Here is a 19,966-nt window from a genome sequence, read left to right as displayed (position 1 = left end):
TAATGCGTCACCACCGCTAACTATCGATGTTCGTTCTTGATATGTACATGCAACCAAAAAAAATGTTTCACCTCTCGCTATAGTTGTGTGTATGAGAATTATGAAACCTTACTAAAATTTCAGCCATTTTGGACGCTTAGTTGTTGTTTGACAATCGTATAAGTCAGAGATTTCTATTATAATTTCTATTTTATATCTAGTTTTTGGAAGCTGTTCCGATTTTCATTATGATATTTATTAGATCCAATACCCAACCTTTTCTGGTAATGTTTTCTTCATTTAATTTGTCACATTATCGTGTCCTAGTACTTTGCACGTTTTATTTGTTGCCGTTTGTGTCTCTTCTAACGTGATATCCTTTTCCAGATTTATTCTTTTTGTCTGTTTTCATATTCTCTTTTTTTCACTCACGTATTTATCATTTAGGAGCTCCTTGAAGTATTCTCGCCACCTCTCCATAATTTGGTCTTCCCCCGAGATATTTTTTTTTATTTCAAAATAACCTGTTACTCAATATTGAAAAAAAAATTTAAAATGTGGTCTACCGTACAAATCATTCCAATGAGTAATATATATTTTTTGATTTTCCAACAATATTGCTATGAAAAGTCCATTTCAAAAATGTTGCTTTCACGGTTACATATTAACTTTTTTATCTTAGCAGTTGTTTTTTATGAATTGATCACGTCTCAGTTGAAAGATAGTTATTTTATTATTATTTTGTTCTATTTAAAATAGTCGAGTTGATATTTCACGTTCCTGGAATCAACTCAAATTCCTAGTTAATATGATTAAGGAGGATGTCTTCAAATATAAGTTACAAATACCCTTCAAGTTACTGAAAAACTGTGATTCCACGGTTGATGCACCGATATCGATCAATAGAAAACGTGACGGAAAAACCAAGAAATTGACGGTCAAGTTTTTCTATAACACGTACAAAATTTGGTTCATTATGTTATCTAGCCATACACAACCATTAATTACTTGGAGAGTTACAGCATATTTTGGAAAAGTTGGTAAATGACAAGCATCTCCTTAAGAGTTTAATAGAATATTTTAAGTCTTAGGTGGGTAACCATTTTACCGTAGAGGCCATATTTAAATGAGGCAGTAATAAGAGAGGCCGCATAATCTGATTTGCCTAGGAAAGTGACTTTTGTGAAATTATAGTATATTATACCAAAAAAATTCACGAGGGCCGCAGGTACACCCCCTCTGTTCTAGTGCTACGATTTGGCTATGATAGGGTAGTGGTGAGAGGAGGAGAGAGGAGCGAGGGTAGAGGAGAAGTTGACAAATTGTCATCAAAATTTTGAAAAGTTGTGAACAGTAATTGCTGTTAGATCACTGTATCGTATTAAGAAATAGTTGAAGCGCCAGTATGCTACAAATTGGTACCAATATGGGATTGTTTTTAATGACAAAAAAGGAATTGAGTGATTTGTTGATGGTGAAGCTCAAAAGAAGGGTACATGAAAGACTAGTGCTAATGAAGACGAGGAATTATTGCCTCACTGAAAGATCTGTATTCGTAGGTCAGTTAGAAAGATCTATTGGACGTTGTAGCTGTTTTAGATAAATTATGAGGTGATTTATTGTTTGGGCTGCTCAATGGAGGAAGGTATGTCAATGATAAATACAATGAACGACAGTTTAAAAAAAGACAACAATGTCGACGTTCCCATCAATATTATGAGAAGGATAATGAATGAATAGAATTGACCACATAATTACTTATGCCAGATGTAGTCAAGTTATTATTATTATTATATATTATTAAGTATAATTAGCGTCACGTGAAAGATTGTGGTGAGTTCAAAATATCTCAAAATAGAAATATTTGTTTACTTGTTGTTATAGTACATGAATTGATGAAATGAAACAGAACATAGATACCCACTATTTAATATAACCTTCTGGATAACCTTGGAAAATGCCAATAGATATTGGCATTTTAACCACCCTCCATTTGGCTAGCGAATTTCACCAGACTGAGATGGATGAAAAGGATGTACAGAAAATCGCTTTCAATACAGAAAATGGGCATTACGAATATTAGCGAATGCCTCTGGACTAAAAAGTGCTACCTTTCAGAGAATTCTCACATATCACGTGGAATCAAAAATGAGAAGTGCCCTGTATATTTAGACAATATAATAATTTTTCGCACCTCGTTACAAGAATATCTAGAAAGGTCTATATGTGTTTTCCAGATACTTCGTGATTCTAATTTTAAGGTGCAGCTTTATAAATCCGAGTTTTTGCTGAAATAGGTTGCACGTTGTAACTTTCGGAGTTGTAAAACCTAATACTGATAGAATAGAAACAATCAAACAATTTCCTATACTGAATAGTATTAAACGGTTTTCTAGGTTTGTTAAGTAAGTCGTAAGTTTATAAATATTTGAAAGTGCTTTCACGTGTTGAAATTTACACTAAACGAAATCAAAGATTTATGAAAAACGTAAAAAATCATCCGAATAGTCTCAAAAATGATCAAATAATTCGGGAAATCTTCTGATCTCATGATGATAAGCTGAAGACGATATATCTAAGCAAGTTCAAGTAGATGAATCTATTCAGAACAAGAAGTTGACGAACAAAATAAAATGACGAAACTATGAATCCCAATTCCGAAAAAATTCTGTCGTAGGTATACCAATATCAGCCTCACCTTTAAATTTTGGTTAAAATCAAGTAATTTTATTCTCCAGCAAGGCCAAAAATTACTATTTTATTCGAAAGGACACAACGTATCAAAATTCAAATATCCGAAAACATTTTTAAATACCAAATATGTACGAGAAATTCTCAATAGTTTTACAAAATCATATCAGATCGCCTTCATCAAATTTAAAAGATGTAACAAACTACTAATTGACGTGACAGAAGGAGGTTCCAAACAAATTTGCAACTGCGCAAGGGTTTGTGTAGGGTGGTGCAAATTAGATACTTTCTTCCTCATCGTAACCCGCACATGTGATTTGAATCTGGTTGATTACGATCAAACATTAACGGCAGCTTATTAGAAAACTACTTTGCTCTAAGTATAATATACCCACTTTGCGATTAGGCAGTAAATTAAGTTGTGGGATACCATTTACATAAACTTTTAATTTCACTCAATTCTATCCGTTTGATATTTTTTCTGATTTTATTGTTCTGTAAAGCACATTTCAGTTTAAAATATTCCTGACGTACATCTCTCCACTTTTGTTGTGGCCCTCATGGATTTATAATAAATATTACACTGTACCCAAGATTCATCTACTGTGACATATCGATGGAAAATTCACGTATATAATTAGATATCCAAATTTCAATTTTATTGCTAGCAGGATTTTGATCAAAATTAAGCAGCTAACCCACCTAACTAGATTTTTCATATGTAATTTCGTGAAAAATATTGCATACTTTTCCTGTTAAAATATTTACTCCAATTGGTATCTCACACTAAGTACGCGAGGACAGGTATTTTATTAACCATTTCTGGAGTAATTACTGAAAATGACTATCTCAGATAATCCGTCCATACGACCACTTTTAAAAGCAGAAACCCATTTACAAATCATTCCATGGGACGGAGCATTTTCAGGATATAACTTTCACTCGCTTTATTCAATTGTTTTTCCTTGTACAAAATAATGTTAAATCGACACTCGAAATTATCTGTACCCATATATATGCAACAAGAATACTTTTCTTCATTTAAATACTAAAACTAATTTATGTTTCAGATTATTGTAGAATTGAAACAGATGTCATCAGAAACACGGTGGAAGTTAACGCCTAGGTATTTTTATTAGTACTTATTTATTCGTATTAAAATTTTTTCCAATAATTGAAAAACTCTATATAGAGTATAAAAATCATGTGAACTAATATTACATTATTTATTTCATAATAATCTCTGTATTTTGAATTGTACTTTATCTATATCTTTGAAAATAAAAATGATTTCTTTATATTATTTTTATCCTTAAAATAATATCTCCTCACCTAGTTCCGGGACATGTTTCTCTTTCGGTATACTATTGAAATGACAGTATCATCGAAATCCCAGAAACTTAAAGCTCAAACTTGTAAGATATATTGAATATTAAATTTTCTTACCTCCTTCATCTGTCATTATTAGTACGGTAGTGTTTGGTCCCAGACCTTCTGGATTAAATACCTGTACAGTGACGTAGTATTGGGTCCATGGTTCCAATTGAGTTAGAAGATGATTCTGTAACAAAAAATAGATGGGTATTGGACGATTATCACAAAAATACTATAGGGTAGGCCATATTGCTTCACATCATATTCACAAATTTCCAGTTATTTTTTTTTACTTTACTATTACAACTTAAAGACAACCTAATATACTACGACTAGTATATTATGTTGTCTTTTGTATGCGCTATTCTTATATTTATGGGCTCCTTGCTAATCTTTCTTATTTACAAATTTTTTTCAGATATTTTTCTCTTGCCTTCTACTAAAACTTTACTCGATTCAACAGCTACCACAAAGAAAACATTGTTTGTAGGTGTTATTATCCAGTCTTTTCTTGACATGTTACTTCTGAATTCTGTCTGGGTGTTATTCACTGTATTCAATAAGCCTATGTTTTCAAATATGCATTTGTAATTAGTGAAAACTAGGATATACGTTTCTAGATTATACACTCATTCTAAATTCAATTCTTTTCGAAAACTTGAGTTGTACTGAAAGTAATAATATAATGTACTCTAATTATATATAATTTACTTTTCAATATCAAATAAGCTGATTATAGACCAAGAATTGTTCCTTTATTTTCATACAAGGTGTCCAGAAAGGGTATCGAGTATTTGTAAGTTCAAATAAACAAAAAATATTTATAAGCAATAAAAACTTTTACTGTTTTTTGATACCATATGAATTGAAAAATTATTTGGAAAAGACGATGTTATCCAAATGATGACCGTTACGTTGCTGGCACTCTTCTAAACGGGAACGAAGATTGGCAGTAACACGTCGACACAAAGCTCTTGATATTGCTGCCATGTCTGACCTGATGTTTTCCTTCAATTGGGTTAGGTTCGTTGGATTATTTTGATAAACCTTACTTTTAAGGTATCCCCATACAAAATAGTCAAGCGGGCTAAGGTCGGGGCTTCTGGGAGGCCAATTGATGTTACTCCTTCGCGAAATGACTTTATTAGGGAATAATTCAATCAAAACTTCCATCGAGTCATTCGAGGTATGGCAAGTGGCCCCATCTTGTTGGAACCACGTTCTTGAGTTGAAACCTGCAAACTCCTGTAACTCTGGGACCAAATAATTTCACAACATTTCGCAGTAACGGTCACTATTCACATTGATTGCTCGGCCTCGTTGATCTTCATGAAAATAAGGACGAATAATTTCTTTAGCAGACATAGCGGTCCAAACAACGACCTTTGGGCTGTGCAGGGGTCGTTCATGCTTTCGTCTCGGATTCTCGACTGCCCAGTACCGACAATTCTGCTTATTAACATGACCATTTAGGTGAAAATTTGAACAATATGTTCAAAACAGTATTTTTCAAAATTGTTAAATTGCTGCATCATTTCGTTCGCAAAATTTAGTCGATAAGCATAGTTCATATTCTTCAATTCTTGAACCAATTGAATTTTATAGGCTTTTAAATGCAAATCTTCCTTTAAAATCAAATGTAAAGACGATTTTTTGATGTTTAACGCTTGGCTTCGCTTTCGGATGGATAAAGATGGCTTTCGACGAAACGGCACCTCAACTTCTTCGATACAGACGTTGAGCAGTCAATATTGAATCACAAACAAATACCCGATACTTTTTTTGGACACCTTGTATAGAGTCAAGCTTTCTAGAACAAATTTCATTTATGGCCCCATGATAACCAAACATCGTTTGAATGAGCATTATGCTGATATTTTTACACACTTCCACAAACATAAAATTGTATACTATAATTTTGATGGATGGAATACTTTGTTATTAATTTCGTTTCTGTTGCTTATATCTTAACTAAGTGATTAATTCTGCACATTGTGCTATGATTCTATTCATAATATTTAGTTTTTGTAAGATGATAAATTCGGTTCTGAAATTCCTGAAGTGTTTTTTAAATAAAATTTGTAGTTCAAATTAGTTCCTGATTGACACAACAGAGGAAGAGAGTACGCTTGGTATCTTTATGTTTGCAGCTAAAGTATGCAGAAACATGAACAATGGTTTAAGGGTAAAAGACCGTCATCGTTCCTTAAGCCATTGTTCCTGACGATTCAATATGTTCATAATAGAAGCCTTTAGACTTTATGTAGCAACTTTCAAGGAACGTTCAAAATAGTATATAGTGAAACATGGGATTCTATATTTCATATTACACTGTGAAATTGAAGTATAAATTCTCTACCTGTAATTATTAAAGACGAATACAATAACTATCAAGAAGAAAGTGGCTTATAACAGTCTGATTCTTCATTGTGTACGTTGTTTACTGAGTGTTTGAGATGCTTCCGACAATCGTGAGTCCCGCCGATTGTGAAGTACGGGCTGTTATACGATTTCTTAGTACTAAACGCGTAAAACCGATCGATATTCATCGTGAGATCTGAGAAGTTTACGGACCAAATATTATGAGTGATGGAATGGTAAGGAAATGGGTGAGAGCATTTAAAGATGGCCGCACAAATGTGCATGATGAAGAACGAAGTGGGCATCCTTTGGTCGTTAATGAAGATTTGGTGCAGAAAGTGGACGAAAAGGTGAGAGAAAACAGACGCTTTACAATTTCATCATTGTGCAACTACTTTCCTCAATATTCTCGTAGTGTTTTGTATCGCATTGTGACCAAGAACTTGAAATATCGGAAATTGTGTTCACGTTGGGTTCCAAAAATGTTGCACAAAACCCAACGAATGGCGACATTCATAATCACCCAAAAAAGTAAAGTTTAAGCAAACAATTTCTGTCCGGAAAATCATGTGCACAGTTTTTTGGGACAAAAAAGGAGTATTGCTAGTGGAGTTTCGGCCTCGTAATGAGACAATCAATGCAGTGTTGTGAGACATTGAACAATCTGCGTGACAATGCCCGTCCACATGTGGCTAATCGGACCAAAGATCTCATCAAATCTTTTCAATGGGAAACTCTACATCCTCCCTACAGCCCTGATCTGGCGCCTAGCGACTACCATTTGGTCCTGTACTTGAAGAAACACCTGGGCAGTCAGCATCTTCGAGACGATAAGGAAGTCAAAACAGTTGTGATACAGTGGTTAACAAGTCAGGCGGCAGAATTTTATGCGGAGGGGATTTAAAAACTGGTGCCACGTTATGACAAGTGCCTCAATATTCACGGAAATTATGTAGAAAAGTAGATTAAGGTACAGGCTACCATGTAAAAATAAAATTATTGCGATATCTTTGCACTTCTTTTTTTAATTCCAAAACGGTACTCACTTAAAAAATATGCCTCGTATAAATAACCGTTTAGTTATCGTGCATTGTAAAGCATAATAGACCATTTGTCTCTATTCAAATTATTCTTACATATAACAATTTCGATACTTCAAATGCAGAAACGATGTACTATGAAAAGGATAATGGTTATTTTATGTCAGTTAAAATATAAAAAATCAACCGGGATATATCTGCATGTAGCGATTCTTTTTAGATCCAGAATGATTAATTTATTGGCTTTTTGACAATGTAAATAGCTTAACATCGAGATAAAGCGATAACATTTGCATTAAATTTTATTTGTATTCAATAATGTGTTTAACAAATACATTCCTATAGATGTCTTGTTGAAAAACGACTTGTGCATGCTCATTTACATGAGGCAGTGATAGGGTTTGTCGCAAATCATCATTGTAATGTCAGGTGTCATTCTGTCTCGAATAGATACAAGTGGTGATGGAATACCATAATCGATAGTCTACCAAACAATTACTTCAACAATCCTGAGCACACGTCTTTCAGGAGTAAAGGTCTATCTTCTTCTCTTAAGCATTAGTACAAAACAGTCTCGCAGGGTAGTGGCACGCTTAACTTAATGTTCGCTGATATGCTTAGGTCTCGCTTGATCTTCTTCGGGTTCATATACCTTTTTCTGACCATACACATCACACACCCTTAGTCATTGCAGTACAGTTAATACGACAGGCAATTTCGCGATGGTGTGAACAAACATCTGAATTGGTCACAATTCTACTTCTATCAAAAAAGCGTGATAATTATGACTTCGAGCTTGAAGTATTCTGGTATGCTTAACTAACAATATCTGTACTATTCGGCTTTCGTGAACAGTTTTTTTAAGAAGATTTCAAATGTTACTGTATGTATCTAAAAGTGGTAACTGTCAATTTTCATCAAAAATGGCAAAAATATTATTCATATACTTGTACCACATACCAAATATGTTTTACGAAATGATTTATGAATAGATCAGCCATGAATCGAGATACGAAATTGTTCATAGCTATTTTTCTTTAAAATTGGTTTTTCTACTTGAAACAGTTTTGTGACGTACAAATTTAGTAGATATTCAGCTAATATCGTAATATGAAAATTATTTTTTCAATGCATGAACCACATACGATTAGTTAGCAGAGTATTGTAAGTTTACAGGTATCTACATAATTATCTAAGATTTGATGGCTTATTATTACTAAGACAAAGGCTTTATATTTCATCATTTGATTTGCAGTCTTCCAGGTAGTTTCCATATATTGTTTTTACTGTAAGTAGCGTCTTCATTGATTTTGGTAGTTGATTTTTTTTCCTTCCGCTCTCGAGTCTATTACATTCTATTATAAGATGTATCAAGGTTACTTCATCGCCACAAATCTTGCAGAATGGCATACTTTTCCTCTCTAGGAAATGAGACAATGATCATTTTCTAATTTCTACTCAGTTCCAGTCTTAATCATTTTTGCTTTGACTTGGCGACCCCACAAAAACAGTTTATTAGAAATAATCGCCACAAATATGGAATAAAGTTATGCATGCTTACAGCCAGATAGTTTAATTTAAAAACTTCGTATTTATGAAGGTTCTTCGGATTTTTATAGTAGCACTAGTCATACAGAAAAGGTAGTGCTACATTTATTTGGAGAGAAGTTGGATAAACGTCCGCGTGAATCTATATAATTTTATAATAGTTTTGAATTGGAGTTGTTACAACAGAATATTGTACTGGAGCCCTTAGAATTTCTAGAAAGAAATAATGACCACAACATAAGAACGAGGAGAGAATAAATCTATGTTTTGTGTTATATATACAAAAAAACAGAATGGTTTGGTTGCTGACAAAAAATATTAAGTATGTCGTATCATAGAATTTCAAATATAATGACAAACAAGTTTCAATGATAATATATAAAAAGAGTGCCATTCAAAAATAAAAGGAATAGTTACCACTGGAATGTTAAATATATAAATATTTTATTTTATAAATAATTAGAAATGACTTCAATTCGATTTAAAGCGGTGTTTTATATTGTGAATATTTTATCAAATTACTGATATATTTTCTGTATCAATGATTTTTTGTAATATTGAAAAAAAATTCAGAAATTTTCCATTATCGTTTCTAAATATCATAATTATTAGAATAGGCAGTAATTTCTGAGTTGTCTAATTGTCTCAATATTTTTCAGGAGTACTAAGACCGAGGAAATACCGTGTTAGTTGGTAAACAACATTATAAATTTTAGTGTAATTGCTCCCAGGACGCAAACCGCAATCTTATTCACGTATGTAAATTGTAGCTATCTTGTAGCTTAACTGGTCCTTAAGGAATTATCGATCATTTGAGTAAGGAAATCCCAGGTAATAGTTGTATGATTAGGTAAAGTGTATTCGAATTGGTCATGCTAGATCTAATAATCTTATCTATTAAGTTGAAAGTAGTTGAGGGTATATAGTAAGAACGTAAAATGTAGACATAAATTGTTCTCCCATAAGTAAATTTGCTTTTTTATTAATATTTTAAGGTACAATTGGTGGCTTTAACTTGATTTAGCTGATATCTGGAAATTTAAGGTATGGGTATTTCAGATATACTCAATTAATACCAATTATTTAGAGCCGTTCACTATTGCTGGCTATTCTGAAAATTTAAATACATTGTATGTGAGATGAATGGCTCTAGTGTCATATACTTCTTTCGGAATATGAAGAAGCTAGGGATTTGAGTATTATTACCTAATATCCGATGGGGGTAGATAGATAAAGTGTTTTTTGACGAATTATGAGAGAAGAGTTTGGATAATTTGGTGGATGAGGAAAAGGAGAGGATTTTTACAAGGGATTTCTGGTGGCAGGAGTGGGATGAAACACTGGATGTGTTTCAACTCAGTCTCTGTTGTAGCTTATAGACTATTTTGAATATTGAGATATTTCCATTAGAAACTGTTTGAATCTTCATAACACTACTTGCGAAGGTTATCGAAGTTAACCGAATAAGATAGTGTGGAGACCATCTCCACTTCGCCTCGTGCAGCTTTCCCTTGCCTTGCTCAGCTTATAGTTCCACTACACTAACCTTCGTTGCTTCGGCGAAGTCGTCGACGAAGTTTGAAGTGCGTGTCCACATATCCGTGGAACTTCGAAAGTTGTGTTCAAACGTACTGTGAATAGTGAAGTGAATAGTTTCCAATTATCGTCAGTTTTTGCGCCCGATTCAAAGGACTTGAAGTGAAAAGAAGTTCGTACACAAAGTGTGTGGTTACCTACTAGGATCCATCCAGTTTGCTTTTCTAGAATGTGTGGAATGTTTGGAAATTAATGGGACTACTTTGGAGAGCAGAATATTAAAATCATACAATATTTGCGACCATGTTGACAGAAAATAAATATTCGATGCTCAAACTTTCCTGATTGGATGAATAAGAGAAACCAAACCAAAAAACTTATTTGATTCAATAGAAAATATATCTTATTACGAATGAGATTATAATTGTGAATATTCAATAAAATAATATATTTTCACAGAGAATTGGAGCAGAAGTTGTTTAATTAGAGCTGAAAAGTTTTCTGACAGTTCAAATAAATTAATTCGTGGTTTTATTTATAACACTTTAGAGTATTTTCAGTTATTAGATGTCTTTTTGTCAATACTAGGAAACAAAAGAAAGTATTATAGTACGATTCAATTTATATTCATTTATATTGAATGAGATATCATGTGAGATACTGATAAATATGAAATTTAGGCAATAACTAATAGCATGATTGTATATTTTTGAGAATAAGTTTTCATTGATAAATTGTGAATCCTATATATCATATCAATCATGCTTAGTTATGTCATTTGATTTTTGCTACTAGAAATAATTTGTGTCAACTAATAGAATATTCTCAGGGGCATCAGAAAGAATACTTACATACAATAGTCGTACACTAAGAATGAAATTTAACATTTGTATGAAAGATGTGAACGTATTAAATGAAGCGCCCAGTGGGTAATAATCGAGAATACTTCAACGGCTCATAAAGTTTTGTTAACCAGAATGGAATTGAAAATTATTAAAAAAAACTAATTTTAAAACAGAAGAGATCTAACATCAGGAACATTTAGAAGCATTAATATATCAAAAGGTCTAAGAACTAAGAAATTAAAGAAATTTATATATATATATATATATATATATATATATATATATATATATATATATATATAATGTTTTAATGTTTTTTTCTCACTTGTATTCAAAGCAATAATTTTTTTGTTAAATCCCAAAATGATAGTACTATTTCATTGTAATGATATGCAACACTTTTCTGTATTTTGTCAGTTTCCATTTTAAAAGTGATCTACATATTTTTCCACAGTTGTCAACGAAAGTAGAAATATTTCATATAATTATTCAATATAATAAAAGCTAAATATCTTTATAACGGTTTCATTTTGGTATAGTGATTAGTTAAATATACTTGAAGATCAGTATTATGATTATTACATCATTTGATGATTTTTTTTCTTCAATATTTTTGATTGATAAATATTGGCATCATGAGGACATTTTATTAAAAAACATTGGTTATTGAACATCGATGTATAAGTCCCCTATTTAGTAAACGAAAAACTGATTTTCAGTATTATTTCGTTTTATCCATGAAGATAATTTCTGTTATCAGGCCAATGCTTACATGTAATATTTAGAACGATTTTTTCTAAATAGGCTACTGTTTCCGATATGATTCCTTCATAATATTGATATATTGTTCCTTGGAGCATTTTTTTCAGGTCTGAAAGCAGCTATCAGTAACTGGAGGCGAAATCTAGAGAATATGGTGAAGGCGGAACAATATGAATAATCTTAATAATCTCCTCATAGTTTGTATCGAAGGTCGTTTCTTTTGAATGATTTTCCTCAATTAGTCTAATAACTGTTAATTTTTTTCTTATATGCCGTACTTTCTAGTATGGTTTAATTATGTATTGAAAAACATAAAGTTATCACATTAATCGTTGTCGTGCGATACAAACAACATAAACTTACTTCAAAGACAACTCGTGATACGAATAACCTATTAAGATATATCAAATGATTCATGTGTTAATTATAATAAATTTAATGCGGCTAGGAAAACTCAGTGACCTGAGGACTTCATTTTATATTGCTTTTATATATTAACTTCGTCAGTTGAATACCTTCATATCATAATTTTTCTGAGAATAGTTTGGAGTAATTTAGAATTGAAGTAGAAATATGTAACAATATAGAATAAAGGAATATTTCAAAGTTTCCGTATGTTTCTAGAGCACTATATGAACTGTAAAAGCGTGTTTTTCAGTGATTCTAACTACAATTTATTTGTTAAATCATTTATGAGTAGAATATCAGTTTAACTTTTCAACAATTTTGCAATCTAATTTCATATAGTTACATAGAACCTTAATTTTGAACCATAAAGCTTTTCTGTTCGTGCTACTACATAAGCTGGTCTAGCACAAATTTAATAAATGACAACATAATCAACCGTACAGCCTTGTATCTTGTGGACGTTCGAGAACTAAGGATAATTTAAAAGCGGTAATTGTTTGAATATAACGCCATCTGTTGGTAGTGAATATCTGTTAAGTTACTGATTTATTAACGCCGCCACGCCGGTATAGTAGACTTTATTTCTCATGCTATCTCCGGGAAAAAATCGTTAATCTTGATGGATCGTTTATAGTGATTCAAAAATGGATACATATAAACATAGAATATTTTTTTTGTGAATTATATATTTTAACAGTTGTTATTTTCGTTAATGAAATGTGTGCGAATTGCTAAATATGCTTTTTTCGTACAAGAAATGCTTTAATTAACTTTTGACTTCAATTAACTATGAGCTACAATCCCTTCATCATTTTTACTGTAACCCCAGTAATCTGCGTTCCGAAGAACCAATCCTAATAATGTAAATATAACCGAGAACCACCATACTGTTTGTTAAGAAGGAAAACCCGAGGTATTAACTAAATCGCATTTTGGGATAATATAAATGACTTTTGCAAAAACTCCACTCACGCATTTGCATATTTATTACATATACCATCGCTTTATAAAAGTTTGAGTTTCATTGGGTTATAAGAGCCGAATCAAAATGGGATTTTTCTATAATTCAAATAAAAATTCACCCAGGGAGATATTTCAATTTGAAATTGCTATTAGATGAGTAAAATTGTTATAATCAAACCAGTTGACATTAAATGGCATCGATAGATTTTGAAACGTCTATATACCATTCACTTGAAGATTATTGCTTATATTGTGCTATTCTAAAATCAGTTACCACGAGGGGTTGAAATTAATAACAGAATGTTATTACACCATTTCGATATCTTGGAAGAAAAATATCAGGAAAAGGCATCTCTGCAAGTAGCATCTGCCACTAAGGGAACGATCGGTTATCAAATGCAGCTCAACAATACTCCCAAGTCATTAAGATTATTGGTATATAAATATAATTATGCTTTGTATTGTATTCCCGTGCTTTAAATTGGGAGTAATTTTGGTCGAATCGAAAATGGATTTTAAATTTGAAAAGTCACACTTCAACTAATCTGGCGTATGGAATAGTACTATAGGATAAAAAAATATTTAGGGTTTTACATGGTAGTCAACTAACCATGGCACATGCCAATCGAAGCCACTGCTATAAACATAATGCTAATAATGTAATTAATTGCAATTCTAACAGCAATTTTCTGTGATATGATTTAGTTAAAAAGTTGAAAGACTCAAGAGATCCTGGCTTGAAATGAGTTTTATAGTTGGACCAAACTATACATCCAAAATTTTTCTGCTTATAGATATTGATGGTAAGAGATTAATTCATGTAAAATTACTTAAATCTTTAGAAAATTTTATTCTATTGTGGTGAACATTGCATAACAACATCGTTAAAATTTTAATTGGACAAAGAGAGACGTGATACATTGTTTAAAAGGGTTATTAATTCTCTTTGTAATCAGATCTTTCTTTAGAAATTAATGGTTCTGAAGAAAGTGGCAGTTTGCAAGTAAAACACGGCTGGTTGTTTAATAAAATCTTGAAAATTGATGCTGCTTTTATGAAAACAAGTAAATTTTATGTTACTTAGTAGCATTAGAAATATAAATTAGGTTGAGATATAAATTTAGTGATACTCCAATATAATATCTGTCAGCGATTTTCAAAAAAAAACTTTTTTTTGGTTGTTTTTAATTTGAAATGAATAGTTGAAGGGTTCACGGGGTCATCTCGGATTGATAAAGATATTATATTCAATTTCATTATGTTTCAGTAAAGACGTAATTTCGTAATTAGTATTGTATCAAAAAAGCTATTGTCATTAAATATGTATTTTTCAAGCAAATTGATTGTGTCACATTCTCTAGTTTTCTCAGTTTCTGACCAGAAACGCGTCCACAATACCTAATAGTCTTGGGCGATGATATATAGCGATGTTAAGATGACATGATCACTGCTTAGAGTAAAGAAAATTTTACATTGTGATCAAACTAATATATTTTCAATTGAGTTTAATTATTCGAAAATTAATGATGTAAAATTTCAAACATCCTATTTTCAAAATCCCAAAATTCTCTATACCGTAATAAACTATATTTCTCACTGCTTTTTGATTGAATTCAATTCTTTAATTTGGAATGATTGAAAATATATTGTTTATTCTACCATAGTATCGTATTTATATGGGTTTTCTTTGTTTGCAAATGATGAGAAATAATGTCACATATAATTTTCTTTTAAAACGTAAAATTCTTACCGTAACTGTGGGGTCTCTAAGATAGATCTCTTTGTTATCTTCTGGCAAAGTCCTGGGTTTGTAGGAAATTCGATAACCAAGAAATTCTCCAAATATCGTATCTGGCGGTGGAGCCAGCCAACTGAAGTAAACTGAACTTGCAGACTCGTTTTTTGCGTTAGTGATAGTTACGTGTCCTGCAGGAACTAAAATAAAATAAAGGAAATGAGAACAATAAAAATGTTGAAATAAAGTAAGAATATGCTGCTAGTATGAAAAAAGTTATTGTTGTTTTAATATGCTCAAGTTTATATAAGTTTATGGTAAAGTAATGCACAAAATTCAGAAAATATAAAAAGTTCGTGTTTGAAATAAATTTGAAAATACGTCAAATAGTTTATTTCATTCTGCGTCTTTTGACATAAGTAAAAAAATGAAACGTTTTTTGTAGAGCAATTTCTGTCGTAGATGCGTGAATGTTGTCTTACAATCTTTCCATTTAACTTTGCATCGTTGAAAATATGTACATTACAATGCTTTTTTAAGCAATCGACATATATGGTCAATACGAACTATATCGATTCCAATCCAATATCTCTGGAAAGAAAATTAGTGGATTCCGTTTTTTATAGGATATAAAAATGTTCTTCGAAATACTTTTAACTTTAAAAAATATTTTATTGACAATAAACGACTATTAATTTTTGCAAAAAATGACTTAAAGGAAAACCAATACTTAACTAAACGTGTAACAATAAAACAATGCAATCCAAATTTAATGCCATAAATCTATATTTATTTGATTCGTGTTTTGGAATCCGCTGACTATGTAAATATTATTTTTTGTTGTTGACTTTTCACATTTCTATAATATATGAATTTTTTGCTAATAACAAACCCAGATACGGCTTATACCACGTACCGAAGTTTGTTTTTCAAACCTATTCAAATGTTTTTTTGACAAGTGAGTTAAATGTAGAATCTAATATCAAGCAGCACTTAGTACAACTCAAAAAATATATATTTGGTATCAGTAAAAGAAGGGTATAATGTTTCCTTTCTCAGTCGCCGATTCGAAATTCAGTAATCCATAATTTTATAGCTTTAGCAATCAAATAAACAATCATAGATTTTTTGGGGGATATCGGATGATATAAATCGAAGTTTGAATATCTTGAAAACTGAATTGCTTTTTCATATTACTATGTTATTATCATATATAGAAATAACTTCAATGTTCTGTTCAAACTCGAATATTAATTGAATTTTTCAGTACAAGAATCGAATATTTAGGTTAATAATAGTATTGTTAAATTTTCTCATGAGAAATATCTCAAATCTTCCATCACTAATTGTGCTATAACGCAAAATTATATTATCAGACATTCTCAGTGCTTACTCAATCAATTATCCATTTTTATATTTTAAGTAGAACTTATCGTAACAACGATCATAATAAGGTTTCAATTTAATTTCGTAAAAGATGATATGGTGACCATATATTATCTAAGCTAGGCTGCAGTATGACAAAATTGATATAAATCAATTTTATTCTGATGAAACTTCCTGGCACTTCCTATAAAACTAACTGAAAACTCAGCAAGTTAACAAAGTCATTTTAAACATTATGGAAAAAACTTTTTGTACAAGTGCTTCTAATATTGATGCTTTTTATTATGATATGAACTTCTCTGCAATATATTTTCGATTCACAAGCGAAAATGTGTGATTCCTATACTAAGAAAAACCAGATAATAGGACATATTCATCTATTCTTGGCAATATTGTTTAGTTTTTCTTCAGTCAAATGTCTTCTCCCATATAAAATTAATTTTATACATATATAGAAATTGAAATAAAATCGAAACCTTGGGACAATGACAATATGTCTGGATTCTCAGACACCTAACAAAAGAAAACTGTTTTATAAAACACTCCTATGTCTGTATTGCATGAATAAAGACACTTAAAAGATCTTTAATAAGCTCAAGAAAGATAAAAGGAGGTTACATTGATTTTATTGTGAAACTTTTTGAGTTTTTGTTTTGGAATCCAAAGTAATTTATTTAACAACGTATGCTGTTTCACATTGGAGGTGACTTATTCCAGTTTGACAACTGGAAAGATAAAGAGTGATACACATAATCATAGGAATATCCTATGATTATGTGTATTACATTAAATGGTTTTTTGAGGGTTAATAAAACTGATACGACATATGGTGATTATTGATTATACAAACACGCTATTTATTATTGGAGTATCTAATATCAGAATTTTTCCGATTTTACACTTTAGTAAAAAATATGATTTTGCATAGTTTTTTTAGAACTTTATATAACTAGTGCTTCTTTTAATGTGCACTGGAACAAGAAGAAGTCAATGGCTGTATATCAGTCGTTGTTACGATGATAATATTTTTTTTAGCGAACAAATTGTTGGGTACTACCTAGAGTTGACTGTATTGAGTTGCTTTAATGCTACTGATACCACATGACGGTAATGTCTATGTGCTTCTTCCGCGAACATTTTTTGTTGGATTACTTAAATATTTTTGTGCAATTACAGGTTGATTAGGTAGTACTTTGTATTGCAACTTATATTAAATGGAATTACCTCCTACCGCATTTTTTTTTTGTGAAAACTGCAAATAAAAAAGACTAATCAAATTTTGTTACAGAAAACTAAGAAACTATTTCTAATAACAGGTAGAGCATTTATTTTAAATATACGTGAAAAGTGATTGTCTATCCTCCGTATCAACAAAAATATGTTTCGGTCGCGGGCCCTCTTCTCATTTAGGCATTGAATCATCTTCAAATGTCGCAGAAAGTTTAGGCGTATTGTATTAGGCTACATATCATTTACAAGCAGCAAGACATAAATAATACAAAAACATTCCTTTCATTTGACAGATAAATAACCACTTAATGTCTCTGAGCGATAGTTTGTATGTGGTGGAGCAATTGATTAAATGACTAATCTTAAGAATTAATAGATAAATTTAGATATAGGGAATGCTTGATAGAACATAAGTATGTTGGTAGTACCCTTTGATACTCAACTCAAATACAGGGTGATTCATTTGAAAAAAACGAGAATATATGCAATAAAATATAGGGTATATTATTAAAAAAATGTAACTTCGATTCTGGAACACCTTATATGATTTTAAGTAATTATAGAATATTAAAACTAATTATGCTATGATCCGTCAAAATCTAAAAATATGATTAAAATGGCAATTCCACTGTTGATGTAGAATAAGGAGAGGAAAAATGATTTTTTTTTATATTTAGAGCAGAGCTTCTTTAAGTGCTTTAGTTCAAATCTTCAATGATATAGGTATTTGCTACGAAGATAACATGAAACGAGAAAAAAGCAGATCTCAATCATTTTTACGATTGCAATCGGCTTATTCTGCAAAAAAATAATTCATAAAATATACGATTAGAAAAAGGTATTATGCGTATTGATTATCAATATTTCTAACAAGCGTCAATTTAAAAATTGAATCGAATTAATTTCCATTAATTTATATGTTTATATATATATATATATATATATATATATATATATATATATATATATATATATATATATATATATATTACCGATCAATTTAACTGATATCAAGCCTGTCGAGAAAATTAGAAAAAATTGGAAAAACTAGAGTGAATACATAACATAATTTTATTAAACAAAATTGTTCAAGTTATCATGTTGTTCTTGATACTTGTAATACTATATTGTTACATAACCACAGTAGTTTGTAGAAGATTCGTCAATTAATATTTCTGATTTTAAAACTTTGTTGTCCTATCTTATATAGACTATTATGCACCCACTTTATTTATCAGAATGAGTTTAAGATAAATTTAGTTTCAGACTTTGTGTCGGTGGTAAATTTGCAATAAAATGTAAATGGAGCTTCAGGGTTCGGCACGAAGACTAGAATCATAGAAATCGTTAAGAGACATGCAGGGGTGTAGCTAGACTCTAAAATGACGTGAAGAATTATATATAAATTTTATATTATATATATATATATATATATTTTGTTATATATATATATTTTATATATATATATAAAAAATAACATAAAAATGTTATTATGATATTATAATAATAAAATGATGAAATTATTAAACGATAAGACAACTTAAAAAAATTAAACAAGACCCTACGAATTCTTATCAAAAACAAAATAATAACATAATTCGATCAGACATCAGACGCAAAAAAATTGAAAATTTATAATGCCTTACTCCCTAAAATATATGGTTTACCAAAACTGCACAAGCCTGGCATTCCCCTGCGACCTATTGTTTCAAGTATTCAAACTTCTCTCATCCCATTATCTAATTATTCGAAAAATATTTTATATCAAAACAAATACTATATAAAAAACACATGTGATTTCAAAGAAAAAATTAAAAGTATAAAAATATGTATTTGGAAAAAATCGTATCTCTTGTTCATCATTAAATTATAGATATATTTTGAAATTATACGTTCATTCTATGCACGTGAAAACTTTGAGTTACATTTACGTACTTCAATGCGTTGTTAAAATGGTGTATACCGTTCACGAGAGAAAATAAAATTGTTGAAATTTATTTAGAAAATTATGAGTGGGCTAGAGGAACAGCACGCATATTCAATAATAATAATCTAAATAATGGTGATCAATATGTGCTATATTGAGAATATATGACACGAACCTCAAT

At 30.8% G+C, this 19,966-nt stretch overlaps 1 protein-coding gene and 1 long non-coding RNA gene across 2 annotated transcripts in view; one reads left to right on the top strand and one right to left on the bottom strand.

Annotated features, from left to right (window-relative positions):
* LOC130903962 (tyrosine-protein phosphatase 99A) overlaps positions 1 to 19,966 on the bottom strand; it is a 451,000-nt gene that overhangs the window by 45,565 nt on the left and 385,469 nt on the right. Inside the window, exons 5-6 of the mRNA XM_057816426.1 lie at positions 15,258 to 15,442; positions 4,117 to 4,231 (exon numbers count right to left, since the gene is read on the bottom strand). Of these exons, the coding sequence (XP_057672409.1) occupies positions 4,117 to 4,231; positions 15,258 to 15,442 (300 nt within the window). The remainder of the gene's footprint in view (positions 1 to 4,116; positions 4,232 to 15,257; positions 15,443 to 19,966) is intronic.
* On the top strand, positions 3,747 to 19,223 carry LOC130903970 (uncharacterized). The gene is made up of 3 exons (XR_009060797.1): positions 3,747 to 3,796; positions 9,653 to 9,824; positions 19,125 to 19,223. It is a non-coding gene; the product is annotated as an uncharacterized LOC130903970 (long non-coding RNA).

The sequence above is a fragment of the Diorhabda carinulata genome, chromosome 1 (genome assembly GCF_026250575.1).
Source record: "Diorhabda carinulata isolate Delta chromosome 1, icDioCari1.1, whole genome shotgun sequence".
Classification (NCBI taxonomy): domain Eukaryota; kingdom Metazoa; phylum Arthropoda; class Insecta; order Coleoptera; family Chrysomelidae; genus Diorhabda; species Diorhabda carinulata.
Note: the sequence above shows the minus strand (reverse complement) of the source record. Positions and strands in the feature narration are given on the sequence as shown.